Source organism: Hyla sarda, unplaced genomic scaffold (assembly GCF_029499605.1).
Source record: "Hyla sarda isolate aHylSar1 unplaced genomic scaffold, aHylSar1.hap1 scaffold_707, whole genome shotgun sequence".
NCBI lineage: Eukaryota > Metazoa > Chordata > Amphibia > Anura > Hylidae > Hyla > Hyla sarda.
Genome location: NW_026610726.1, coordinates 120,648 through 135,822, shown reverse-complemented (window position 1 = coordinate 135,822; position 15,175 = coordinate 120,648). Strand labels below are relative to the sequence as shown.

The following is a 15,175-nucleotide window of genomic DNA, read 5'->3' as shown; positions in this document are numbered from 1 at the left end:
ACGTATTATATGTTTATATTGTTATATTGGACATATTATAAGCTTATATTGGACGTATTATATGTTTATATTGTTATACTGGACGTATATGTTTATATTGTTATACTGGACGTATTATATGTTTATATTGTTATACTGACGTCTTATATGAATATATTGTTATACTGGACGTATTATATGTTTATATTGGACGTATTATATGAATATATTGTTATACTGGACGTATTATATGAATATATTGTTATACTGGACGTATTATATGAATATATTGTTATACTGGACGTATTATATGAATATATTGTTATACTGGACGTATTATATGAATATATTGTTATACTGGACGTATTATATGAATATATTGTTATACTGGACGTATTATATGAATATATTGTTATACTGGACGTATTATATGAATATATTGTTATACTGGACGTATTGTATGAATATATTGTTATACTGGACGTATTATATGTTTATATAGTTATACTGGACGTATTGTCGTGCAGAAATAAGTCAATTATGAATTATGGCCATAAAAATGAATTATGAAAAATAAAAAATTATCAAAAATATCTAAATTATGACCTGGTGAATTGTAGACAAAGCTAATCAATACAATTCACATCTGAGTCCGACTATTTCCTCAGATATCAACAAGTTCTTTTTATGACGGGATGACATTAACGCTTAAGGATGTAGTTTTGCAATATACAATAATACACAGGTATTATAAAAGTATGCAGATTTATTGGTTATTAGGTTATAGACAAATGAGTAATAAACACAATGATATATGCAAATGAATATCAATTATATATATATATATATATTTGTAAACATTATAAGCTTGTTAATTGACTACATATAGTAGAACAATACATGTGAGTAGTAAGTAACTTGTTACGATAAAACAAAAACTACTAGGTTAGGATATCATATAAGAAAAAGGTTACATATCACTCTATTCAGAGGAACCTCATGATATTAAGATGGGCAATATTTAATTATAGACATATCAATATGGAATGCTAAATACACTCCGCCCCCTTCTAACAAACTACAAATCACATGACTCCAAGAATGGGCAAATCCATCTAAGGATATAAACATGGAAGAATACTTCTGCCCCATTCTGGACTATTTTCTATACATGATCTTGGTAAGACATTAAGACAAATAGAGTTTTATGATCTCTCTAGACTATATTTTAGGAGGAAGAACCTGAAACAAGCTTCCTGTGTGGGAAACTTATGTCTAAGAAACATATGTCTGGAAACTTATTCCCTGTGTGGGAAACATATGTCTAAGCAATTATTTAATGCTTTGATAGATTATGAGGCCTGATTCTTCTGCAGGTAGAATGAAGTCTCACAATGTCCTAAAACTATAATCTCAATATGGAGATAATTATTTAATTTATTTGCCAATCTAAATGGTATAATTCCATCACCATTATCCCAATTAGCCTTAATGAAACAGAATACCATTTTTGTGTCTCTTACCAAGTCTATGTAAGAACCTTGCTTCTGGTCCTTGGAAAATTGAACGGTCTATCTCATCGTTATGGATAGCCATTGGTTTGATACCGTGTGATCAGTCCGGCTTACTGGGATCTCACATGGCTTTTCATGGCTTCCATCTCGTGGACCTCTTTCAGTGGAAGACCTCCTTGTCTTTTTCTGTCTAAGTCTTTCCTCTAGGGTTGTTCCTTTCTTTGAGTGTTTTTGTCTTCTCTCCCGTCCACCGTCTACAGCACAGTCTACAGTTCCTAACATCTACCAGACTGTTTAATTAGTTAGACACAACCTCCTAAATTGGAATTCCCCAATGAATGTAGGTTGGGCGTGTACATATGGTAATGACTATGACATCACTATAATACCCAGAATGCATTAAGCATATCACCCATAATGCCTTTCCTGTCGGTTTAATGTCAATTACCCATACGCTAGGGGGTGCTATTGCCTAAGAAATTAGCATCATTACTATTAAGGGTTAACTGTCAATAATTGGTCTTAAACCCACATTCCACACATGAAGTATGGAGCTAATTAACAAACAGGGATTATTTTTGACATATAAGTAAATAAAACCTGGATTCTCATAGACATCTTGGGACCTACCTAGACATCCAAATTTATAGGAGAGATAACAATACCATGGAGGTCTCTTTCACACAGACGTGTGAATCTCCCTGTCTGTCTAGTCTAGGTAATTGATTGTAAGTTACAATAACACTGAGCAATGCTCCCTATGAGAATCATATATAAGATAATAGATATATATACTGATGTCTTTTACAATACTAACAGTATATGACAATATCATATCTCCTACTGATTACCATATATATATATATATATATATATATATATACATATATTAATTATATGGTAAAGAACTAATTTTCGTTCGGATGAGACATAATTATTTCACAGTTTCTTATCTCAACCCCCTTTTCTCTCCTTTCACCCCCCTTTGCCTTGGCTGAATTGTAGTAGGGTCGTCTAGAGAGTGTAACTTGTCCCCTAATCTGTCTGTCTTATCTAAACAGCCATAAATATCTAAAGAGTCAACAAGTATTCTCTCAGACTGGCACTTTTTGTAGAGATGAAAATTTAGAATTGTGGCCTACTTAGATTAGACGTAAAATGGCCGACATCATGCTATTAAACATATTAAACATAGTGATTCATTTTTGGGGCGTAGAATTATCACAACACTATTATATGCTTATATTGTTATATTGGACGTATTATATGTTTCTATTGTTATATTGGACGTATTATATGTTTATATTGTTATATTGGACGTATTATATATTTATATTGTTATATTGGACGTATTATATGTTTATATTGTTATATTGGACGTATTATATGTATATATTGTTATATTAGACGTATTATATGTTTATATTGTTATATTGGATGTATTATATGTTTATATTGTTATATTGGACGTATTATATGTTTATATTGTTATATTGGATGTATTATATGTATATATTGTTATATTGGATATATTATATGTTTATATTGTTATATTGGACGTATTATATGTTTATATTGTTATATTGGATGTATTATATGTATATATTGTTATATTGGATGTATTATATGTATATATTGTTATATTGGATGTATTATATGTTTATATTGTTATATTGGATGTATTATATGTTTATATTGTTATATTGGATGTATTATATGTTTATATTGTTATATTGGATGTATTATATATTTATATTGTTATATGGGATGTATTATATATTTATATTGTTATATTGGACGTATTATATGTTTATATTGTTATATTGGATGTATTATATGTATATATTGTTATATTGGATGTATTATATGTATATATTGTTATATTGGACGTATTATACGTTTATATTGTTATATTGGACGTATTATATTGTTATATTGGACGTATTATATTGTTATATTGGATGTATTATATGTTTATATTGTTATATTGGACGTATTATATATTTATATTGTTATATTGGACGTATTATATGTTTATATTGTTATATTGGACGTATTATATGCTTATATTGTTATATTGGACGTATTATATGTATATATTGTTATATTAGACGTATTATATGTTTATATTGTTATATTGGATGTATTATATGTTTATATTGTTATATTGGACGTATTATATGTTTATATTGTTATATTGGACGTATTATATGTTTATATTGTTATATTGGACGTATTATATGTTTATATTGTTATATTGGATGTATTATATGTATATATTGTTATATTGGATATATTATATGTTTATATTGTTATATTGGACGTATTATATGTTTATATTGTTATATTGGACGTATTATATGTATATATTGTTATATTGGATGTATTATATGTATATATTGTTATATTGGATGTATTATATGTTTATATTGTTATATTGGATGTATTATATGTTTATATTGTTATATTGGATATATTATATGTTTATATTGTTATATTGGACGTATTATATGTTTATATTGTTATATTGGATGTATTATATGTTTATATTGTTATATTGGATATATTATATGTTTATATTGTTATATTGGACGTATTATATGTTTATATTGTTATATTGGATGTATTATATGTATATATTGTTATATTGGATGTATTATATGTATATATTGTTATATTGGATGTATTATATGATTATATTGTTATATTGGATGTATTATATGTATATATTGTTATATTGGATGTATTATATGTATATATTGTTATATTGGACGTATTATATGTTTATATTGTTATATTGGATGTATTATATGTTTATATTGTTATATTGGATGTATTATATGTTTATATTGTTATATTGGATGTATTATATGTTTATATTGTTATATTGGACGTATTATATGTTTATATTGGACGTATTATATACTCTTATTGTTATATTGGATGTATTATACAGTCATGGCCATAAATGTTGGCACCCCTGAAATGTATTAGAACAAAACCAAAAAAGGGAGGAAAAAACTGCAAATTGAACAAACTCCAAAAAATGGTCTGGACAAAATTATTTCCACCCTTTCAAAATTTGAAAAATAAGATTGTTTCAAGCATGTGATGCTCCTTTAAACTCACCTGGGACAAGTAATAGGTGTGGGCAATATAAAAATCACACCTGAAAGCAGATAAAAAGGAGAGAAGTTCACTTAGTCTTTGCATTGTGTGTCTGTGTGTGTCACACTAAGCATGGACAACAGAAAGAGGAGAAGAGAACTGTCTGAGGACTTGAGATCCAAAATTGTGGAAAAATATCAACAATCTCCAGGTTACAAGTCCATCTCCAGAGATCTAGATTTGTCTTTCTCCACAGTGCGCAACATTATCAAGAAGTTTACAACCCATGGCACTGTAGATAATCTCCCTGGGCGTGGACGGAAGAGAAAAATTGATGAAAGGTGTCAACGCAGGATAGTCCGGATGGTGGATAAGCAGCCCCAAACAAATTCCAAAGATATTCAAGCTGTCCTGCAGGCTCAGGGAGCATCAGTGTCAGCACGAACTATCCGTCGACATTTAAATTAAATGAAACGCTATGGAGGAGACCCAGGAGGACCCCACTATGGAGGAGACCCAGGAGGACCCCACTATGGAGGAGACCCAGGAGGACCCCACTATGGAGGAGACCCAGGAGGACCCCACTATGGAGGAGACCCAGGAGGACCCCACTATGGAGGAGACCCAGGAGGACCCCACTATGGAGGAGACCCAGGAGGACCCCACTATGGAGGAGACCCAGGAGGACCCCACTATGGAGGAGACCCAGGAGGACCCCACTATGGAGGAGACCCAGGAGGACCCCACTGCTGACACAGAGACATAAAAAAGCAAGACCACATTTTGCCAAAATGAACTTGAGTAACCAAAATCCTTCTGGGAAAACGTCTTGTGGACAGATGAGACCAAGATAGAGCTTTTTGGTAAAGCACATCATTCTACTGTTTAACGAAAAGGGAATGAGGCCTACAAAGAAAAGAACACAGTACCTACAGTGAAATATGGGGGAGGTCAGTGATGTTTGGGTTGTTTTGCTGCCTCTGGCACTGGGGGTCTTGAATGTGTACAAGACATCATGAAATCTGAGGATTACCAATGGATTTTGGGTCACACTGTACAGCCCAGTGTCAGAAAGCTGGGTTTGCGTCCGAGATCTTGGGTCTTCCAGCAGGACAATGACCCCAAACATACGTCATAAAGCCCCCAGAAATGGATGACAACAAAGCGCTGGAGAGTTCTGAAGTGTCAGCAATGAGTCCAGATCTAAATCCCATTGATCACCTGTGGAGAGATCTTATAATTACTGTTGGGAAAAGGCGCCTTCCAATAAGAGACCTGGAGCAGTTTGTAAAGGAAGAGTGGTCCAACATTCCGGCTGAGAGGTATAAGAAGCTTATTGATGCTAATAGGAAGAGTGGTCCAACATTCCGGCTGAGAGGTGTAAGAAGCTTATTGATGCTTATAGGAAGAGTGGTCCAACATTCCGGCTGAGAGGTGTAAGAAGCTTATTAATGGTTATAGGAAGAGTGGTCCAACATTCCGGCTGAGAGGTGTAAGAAGCTTATTGATGGTTATAGGAAGTCACTGATTTCTTATTTTTTTTGTTATTTTTTTTTGCATGTGCAACCACATATTAAGTTCAGGGTGCAAATAATTTTGTCCAGCCCATGTTTTGAGTTTGGTGACATTATGTCCAATTTGCTTTTTATCCTCCCTTTTTTTTGGTTTAGTTCTAATACACACAAAGGGAATAAACATGTGTATAGCAAAACATATGTTACTGCAATCCTTTCCTGTGAGAAATACTTAATTTTCTCGAAAAATTACAGGGGTGCAAACATTTACAGCCATGACATATTATATATATATATATATATATATATATATATATATATATATATCTATATATATATATGTAAGTATTACTGTCAACTATCCTATGTACATGGTTAATATATAGATGTGCTCTGAATTGGCTTCTCCCCTGTGTGAGTTTTTTGATGCTGAAGAAGACCCGATTTCCGAGAAAAACATCTCCCACATTCTAAACATGAAAATGGCTTCTCTTTTGTGTGAGTTCTTTGATGTACAGCAAGAATTGATTTCAGGATAAAACATTTCCCACATTCTGAGCATGAAAATGGCTTCTCCCCTGTGTGAGTTCTTTGATGTCCGATAAGACTTAATTTCCGAGTAAAACATTTCCCACATTGTAAACATGAAAATGGCTTCTCCCCTGTGTGCATTCTTTTATGTTGGACAAGATATGATTTATCAGTAAAACATTTCTCACATTCTGCACATGAAAATGGCTTCTCTCTTGTGTGAGTTCTTTGATGTTTAACAAGATCTGATTTCTGGGCAAAACATCTCCCACATTCTGAACATGAATATGGTTTCTCTCCTTTGTGAGTTCTCTGATGTACAACAAGACCTGATTTAAAAGTAAAACATTTCCCACATTCTGAACATGAATATGGCTTCTCCCCTGTGTGAGTTCTTTGATGTACAACAAGGTCTGATTTCTGAGTAAAACATTTCCCACATACTGAACATGAAAATGGCTTCTCTCCTGTGTGAATTCTTTGATGTTGAACAAGACCTGATTTAAAAGTAAAACACTTTCCACATTCTGAACATGAAAATGGTTTCTTTCCTGTATGATCTCTTTCATGTCCAACACCCCTTCTGTGACTCTTATTTTGCTGAACATCCTGTGATGACTGAGAAGACAGGACCTGTATATAAGGATGAGATGACAGATCTTGGCTGTGAAGGGCTGAGGGTGTATCTGGGATAATGGAATGTTCTTCATATGTATCTTGTGTGATATCATCATCTGCTTTATAATCTGAAGATATAAGATTCTCCTCTGATCTCCTGGTACAAGAATCTGCAGAGAATAACACAGATTTTATTATCAGTATTAACCCCTTAATGATCCAGGACATTTAAGCTTTTGTGTTTTCTTTTTTTTCCTCCTCTCCTCATAGCCATAACTCTTATTTTTCCATCTACATTGGGTTTGAGAGCTTGTTTTTTGTGGGACGGATCTTATATTGTATTACCTGTACATTAATATATAAGTCAGGTCCATACGATCACAGCGATATCTATTTGGCATAGTTTTTGTTACTGTCACAGAACTAGAGACTATAACCAAAGTGTCAGACTAAATCAGGATCACAGAAAGACACTAAAATATAACTTAATTATCATCACTAAAACAACAAAATCAAAGAAAACCACCCAAACATTGTAAATGTTAATCCAAAACAAACTTAAAGGGATTCTCCGGTGCTTAAACATCTTATCCCCTATCCAAAGGATAGGGGATAAGATGCCTGATCGCGGGAGTCCTGCTGCTGGGGACCCCCGGGATCATGCACGCGGCATCCCGTTTGTAATCAGTCCCCGAAGCGTGTTCGCTCCTGGACTGATAACTGGCGACTACAGGGCGGGCAGCGTGTGACGTCATAGCTATCATGCCCCCTCCCGTAGGCTTGCATTGAGGGGCGGAGCGTGACGCCACACAGTGATATAAATGATTACTCAGAGAACAGCAGTATCTTGTACTTGCTTACGATAGCTCCAACCAATCTGGAGACTTGTCAGGTCTGGGATCTTACAGATAAAAAGCTAAAGGGAAGATGGGGGGATAAGGGGATGGGGACAGGGGGGATGGGCCTAGGGATCAAATGGCCTATGGATGTGTGTCCGTTACCTATATACCCTATAACTCAGGGCCCTGATACTACCCCTGACCCTAGGCGGAGTGAACGTCCTGATAAGGAACCTACCCCTAGTTGCCTCCACTCTCCCTGAATAAACACACGCAGGAGGCTGACTATCTCACTATATGATGCTATCTAGATAAATGGATAGGAGAAGGAAAGGATCGACCTATGGTCACAATACCAAATTAAATCGTGGTTATGAAGTCCGGTAGTGACCTGTGTGGTGACTCCTTCCTGGTCTAAGATTATTGCTGCAATCTAGAGCAGTTAGCAGCAAAAATGATACTGGTATGTATAAGATAGATGGAATGATGTCAAGATGATCAATCTGACTATCCGGCAGCATCATACTATTCGCCATCCTACCATCACAATGCCATCCGTTGCCCCCCATTGTCCCCTGATGACCAGGGCAAGAAACGCGTTGTGACTTCTTTGAATTCAGAGACTTGCCAGGTTTTGGGTCTAAAGCTAAGTATTTCTTGACAACCCCTACAAGCTCTATCTCCCATACATTTTGGTGGGCTGAGATTGTCTATATTTGGCTGTATTTTAGGAGTCTGGTTAATTCTGGCTTCTTCTTTCAGCCCTCTATATAGATGTACATTTTGTCTCCATCTGATAGACTGAAACCGATTGATAGGTTTATATCCTTGTTTTTTATAACATCTCTTTACAGCAGCCATAGAATTATCAAACCTGTTACACTTTTTCGTTTGATATATGTGTATACCATCTTTTTTAGATTGTAGCAGGTGGCTAAGTTAATATACTGTATTTTTCGCCATATAAGACGCACTTTTTCTTCCCCAAAACTGTGGGGGGGGGGGGGGGGGGGGAGTTGGTGCGTCTTATATGGTGAATACACACACCTATCGGGTCGGTCCCTGCGGCCATCATCGGCCGGGACCCGCGGCTAATACAGGACATCACCGATCGCGATCAAAGCTGACCGCCGCGTCTGAAGCCAAAGTGACACTAACCCGGCTGCTCAGTCGGGCTGTTCGGGACCGCTGCGGTGAAATCGTGGCGTCCCGAACAGCTTACAGGACAACGGGAGGAAACTTACCTGCCTCCTCGGTGTCTGCTCTGGGCCGGGATCCCCTGCATGGTTGGCGCTCTCCTTCTACGTCATCACGTCGTTGCGCACGTTGTCCCGTCATCCAATAGGAGCGGCGTGCGTAGCGACATGATGACGGCGATGGAGAGCGTGGATCCTGGGGAAAAAGACGTCCGGAGCGTCGGGGACACCACGGGGACGCGGCGACAGCGATGGAGCGACATCCAGGTCAGCGGTGACGGGTCCGGAGCGGCGGGGACAGGTGAGTACTACCTCCTATACCAGTGGTCTTCAACCTGCGGACCTCCAGATGTTGCAAAACTACAACTCCCAGCATGCCCGGACAGCCAACGGCTGTCCGGTCATGCTGGGAGTTGTAGTTTTGCAACATGTGGAGGTCCGCAGTTTGAAGATCACTGTTGGGTGCAGAATCTTTTTTTTCTAGATTTTGCACCTTTAAAATTGGGTGCGTCTTATATGCCGGTGCGTCCTATAGGGCGAAAAATACGGTATTTGCTATTGTATTCTTTTGAGCATGTTTTCCTTTTTTCAGGTTTCATCATCATCCATCTATAGATGTACATACCTCCTGTCTTTCTGATTTACAGGTTATGGCATACTAACTATATAACAGACCCAGAGGCACCTGATATCATGTGGTTTTCTTCAGCACAGCAGTAATATGATCCATGCTATAAATATACGCTGCTAATTGTTCTAGATTGATCATCTTGACATCATTCCATCTATCTTATACATATCAGTATCATGATTTTTTATTGCTAACTGCTCTAGATTGCAGCAATAATCTTCAGATAGACCAGGAAGGAGTCACCACACAGGTCACTACCGGACTTCATAACCACGATTTAATTTGGTATTGTGACCATAGGTCAATCCTTTCCTTCTCCTATCCATTTATCTAGATAGCATCATATAGTGAGATAGTCAGCCTCCTGCGTGTGTTTATTCAGGGAGAGTGGAGGCAACTAGGGGTAGGTTCCTTATCAGGACGTTCACTCCGCCTAGGGTCAGGGGTAGTATCAGGGCCCTGAGTTATGGGGTATATAGGTAACGGACACACATCCATAGGCATGGGAGGTGGGGAAGGCTTTGGAGGTGAGGGAGACATGGAGGGTGAGGGAGATAATTAGGATGGTGAAAGACAAAAGCTCCTCGAGATCTCTGACCACAATCTCATCTTGTATAATATGGGAGAGTCCACGAGAGAACGTGTCCACCAGCGCTTCCTTATCCCAGCACACTTCTGCTGCTACAATACACAACTCTATTGAATTCTTGGCCACAGTTCTCGTCCCCTGTTACATGGACATGAGCTGCTCTGCCGCAGAGGGAGAACGGACAGGGAGATGAAATGTCTCTGTAGTCGTAGATAATACGTTTATCAGTCTCCAAAGAGGATTCACCCGGGATAGAGCGTTATCAGTAAGGAGGGAGATCAGGAATCCTACCTTACTTCTATCATTAGGACAGGACTGCAGGACCATTTCCAGATAAATGCCCACTTGGTTCAGGGAGCCTCTACATTCATTAGGATCGCCCCCATAATGCTGGGGAAGCGGGGCAGATCCAGTAAACCCACAGGAGGCAATGGCTTCTATGGCAGCAGAAATAGTTGCCGGAGCAGGAGGGTAGGTGGCTGCCGGTTGAGGCACAGGAGGCTCTAGGGGAGACATATGATTCTAAAGCGTCTGCATTACAAGTGACAATTGCTCAATCCTCTGATCCTGCAGATCCATTATAGTGAAAATGTTTGGTGCTGGTGGATTGTCTGCATCATCCGGATTCATGGCCCTTGTGTAATGTCAGGAACCACAAAACCAGATGGAGATGATCAGAACAAATCACCTTTATTATATTCTCAACCGTCTCACATTCTCATCATTTATAGTTTATATTCTGACTGAATAAAGGAGTATACAGCAGAATAGACTGACAGGACACAGGGCTTAAAGGGGTACTCCATTGGAACACCATTTATTTTTTTTAGATCACCTGGTCCCCAAAAGGTCCAAAAGGTCAACAGGTTTCTAAATTACTTTATATTTAAAAATCTTAATCTTTCCAGAACTAATAAGCTGCTGTATGCTCCAGAGGAAGATGTGTAGTTCTTTTCAGTCTGAACACAGTGCTCTCTGCTGCCACCTCTGTCCAGGTCAGGAACTGTCCAAAGTAGGAGAAACTCCTTATAGCAAACCTCTCCTGCTCTGACCAGCTCCTGACACGGACAGAGGTGTCAGCAGAGAGCACTGTGGTCAGACAGAAAGAACTACACAACTTTCTCTGCAGAATACGACAGCTGATAAGTACTAGAAGAATTAAAGGAGTAGTCCAGTGGTGACTCAGTGGTGAGCAACTTATCCCCTTTCCTAAGGATAGGGGATAAGTTGCAGATCGCGGGGGGTCCGACCGCTGGGGCCCCCTGCGATCTCCTGTACGGAGGCCCGACAGCCCGCGGGAAGGGGGCGTGTCGACCTCCGCACGAGGCGGCGGCTGACACGCCCCCTCAATACAACTCTATGGCAGAGCCAGAGCACTGCCTTCGGCAATCTCCGGCTCTGCCATTGAGATGTATTGAGGGGGCGTGTCGGCCGCCGCCTCGTGCGGGGGTCGACACCCGCTATCACGGCGGAGAGCCGGGGCCCCGTACAGAGAGATCTCAGGGGGCCCCAGCGGTCGGACCCCCCGCGATCTCAAACTTATCCCCTATCCTTAGGATAGGGGATAAGTTTTTCACCACTGGACTACCCCTTTAATATTTTTAAATAAAAGTAATTTACAATTCTAGCACCAGTTGATTAAAAAAAAACATTGTTTTCTATCGGAGTACCCCTTTAAAAAAATGTCATAAAGAATTATTATAATTGGTGACTGAGCAGAATCTGTGACTGTACTTTACATTTAGTGGTTACTACTCACCCGGGCAGGTACCTGTAGGGATGTCCTCCTTATACTGCTCATCACCGCTCACATCTGTCTCTTCTTCTTCCTTTATGTCTGTAGTATTATGATATATCAGATCTTTCCCTGTAGGAATGTCCTCCTTATACTGCTCATCAACGCTCACATCTGTCTCTTCTTCTTCTTTTACTATTATGTTTAAAGCATTAATATAGTTCAGATATTTTCCTGTAGGAATGTCCTCTTTATACTGCTCATCACCGCTCACATCTGTCTCTGGAGCTTTAATATTGTTCAGATCTTCACCCTGATTCATAAGATGAGGAATAAATATTGTATACTGTATAATGTCCCAGCATTCCCAGCAGTGTCACCTCTCCAGTCACCACCAGACCCCTCCACTACTGTATAATGTCCCAGCAGTGTCACCTCTCCAGTCATCACCAGACCCCTCCATTACTGTATAATGTCCCAGCAGTGTCACCTCTCCAGTCATCACCAGACTCCTCCATTACTGTATAATGTCCCAGCAGGGTCACCTCTCCAGTCATCACCAGACCCCTCCATTACTGTATAATGTCCCAGCAGGGTCACCTCTCCAGTCATCACCAGACCCCTCCATTACTGTATAATGTCCCAGCAGGGTCACCTCTCCAGTCAGCAGCTCCATCATCTTGTTGATCAGTTCTAGGATCTTCTGTTCATCCATTTCCTCATGTATCAGGGAGTGAGGTGGGGGCCCCGGAATTGGGCTCAGGGTTCTTCCCCATCCTTCACACACAGGGGCCCGACAGCGCCCACTAGAGGACTTCTTCACTACTGTGTAATCCTGTGTATGGAGAGACACATTAAAATCACTACATACATTCCCAGAATCCCTCACCTCTCCAGTCATATCCATCTGTTATTACATAGATAAGAATGAGGTCATGTGACATCACTCCCAGAATCCCTCACCTCTCCAGTCATATCCATCTGTTATTACATAGATAAGAATGAGGTCATGTGACATCACTCCCAGAATCCCTCACCTCTCCAGTCATATCCATCTGTTATTACATAGATAAGAATGAGGTCATGTGACATCACTCCCAGAATCCCTCACCTCTCCAGTAAGCCGGAAGAGTATCTCTAGTGTAAGGTTTATTATCCTGTCGGCCATCTTTTTCCGGTCTCTCTCCATGGTTGATGGGTCATCCAGGAGAATTCTCTTATATAGAAAATATCAGCAGAGGATCCTGGATTGGAGAAACCTGAAGGGAAGAAGAGGAGACGATGATAAACCGCACCACATTCTATGGAGAAATAAAATCCATTTCCTGGAGATAATCTGGGAAAACATCTGAGGAGACATTATAGTCACAATGATTTCGGGTTAAGTTCTCCTCTATGATGACGTCCTCGGAAATTAACCAGAAAATCTTTCATATTCTTTGGCAGCAAAGAATCAAATACAGAACAACAAACACCAAGAACACGAAAAGAAAGACAAGAAGGTAAACGTAAAGAAAAGAGAAGGAAAAGGGAGGATAGAGGGTGAAGGGAAACAAGGGGGGGGGTGAAGCATAAGGCCGGTGTTACGCCGAGCGCTCCGGGTCCCTGCTCCTCCCCGGAGCGCTCGCGGCGTTCGTCGCTGTGCAGCGCCCCGGTCAGACCCACTGACCGGGAGCGCTGCACTGGTGTCACCGGCGGGGATGCGATCCGCGTAGCGGGACGCGCCCGTCCGCGGGTGGCATCCCAATCTCCTCACCTGCCCCGTCCTCTGGCTGTTCAGTCCCGACGCGCGGCCCCGCTTTCTAGGGCGCGCGCGCGCCGGCTCACTGAAATTTAAAGGGCCAGTGCATCATGAATTGGTGCCTGGCCTAATCAGTACCTGCACCTGTGCCATGTATATAAAAACCCACTTCCCCTTCCTGTCCTTGCCGGATCTTGTTGCCTTGTGCCCTGTGAAAGCGTTTAGTGTGTTCCCAAGCCTGTGTACCTAGACCTTCTGCTGTTGCCCCTGACTACGACTCTTGCTGCCTGCCCTGACCTTCTGCTACGTCCGACCTTGCTCTTGCCTTGTCCCTGTGTACCGTGCCTGTCTCAGCTGTCAGCTGGGGTTGAGTCGCTATCGGGTGGAACCACCTGGGGGTTACCTGCCGCTGCAAGTCCATCCCGCTTTGCGGCGGGCTCTGGTGAAAACCAGTAACCCCTTAGACTCCGTTCCCCTGGTACGGGCCACGCCATGACCTCACTGACACAGAGGATCCACCACCAGTGTCCTCGCTGCATACAAGTCCGGATCCTGACAGTAGATCCGGCCATGGATCCCGCTGAGGTCCTGCTGCCTAGTGTCGCTGACCTAACCACGGTGGTCGCCCAGCAATCCCAATAGATCGCGCAACAAGGACAGCAGCTGACTCAACTGAACGTCATGCTGCAACAGCTTCTGCCGCAACTTCAGCAATCATCTCCTCCGCCAGCTCCTGCATCTCCTCCGCAGCGAGTGGCTGCTCCCAGCTTCCGCCTGTCTCTACCGGACAAGTTTGATGGGGACTCTAAACAGTGCCGTGGATTCCTGTCCCAGTGTTCCCTGCACTTGGAGATGATGTCAGACCAATTCCCCACTGAACGGTCTAAGATGGCTTTCGTGGTCAGTCTCCTGTCTGGAAAGGCCTTGTCATGGGCCACACCGCTCTGGGACCGCAACAATCCTGCCACTGCTACAGTCCAGTCCTTCTTCTCTGAAGTACGTAGTGTCTTTGAGGAGCCAGCCCGGGCCTCCTCAGCCGAGACTGCTTTGCTGAACCTCGTCCAAGGGAGTTCTTCCGTAGGCGAATATGCCATCCAGTTTCGTACCCTCGCCTCAGAGCTATCCTGGAACAATGAGGCCCTTTGCGCGACCTTCAAGAAAGGCTTATCCAGTAACATCA

General features: G+C 40.7%; 2 protein-coding genes across 2 annotated transcripts in view; one reads left to right on the top strand and one right to left on the bottom strand.

Annotated features, from left to right (window-relative positions):
- The window catches only part of LOC130344229 (oocyte zinc finger protein XlCOF6-like), a 133,893-nt gene that overhangs the window by 42,883 nt on the left and 75,835 nt on the right, over window positions 1–15,175 (top strand). The gene's annotated exons all lie outside the window — the stretch shown is intronic.
- The window catches only part of LOC130344230 (oocyte zinc finger protein XlCOF6-like), a 117,656-nt gene continuing 108,957 nt past the window's right edge, over window positions 6,477–15,175 (bottom strand). Inside the window, exon 5 of the mRNA XM_056554400.1 lies at window positions 6,477–7,143. Within this exon, the coding sequence (XP_056410375.1) occupies window positions 6,491–7,143 (653 nt within the window). The 3' untranslated portion in view covers window positions 6,477–6,490. The remainder of the gene's footprint in view (window positions 7,144–15,175) is intronic.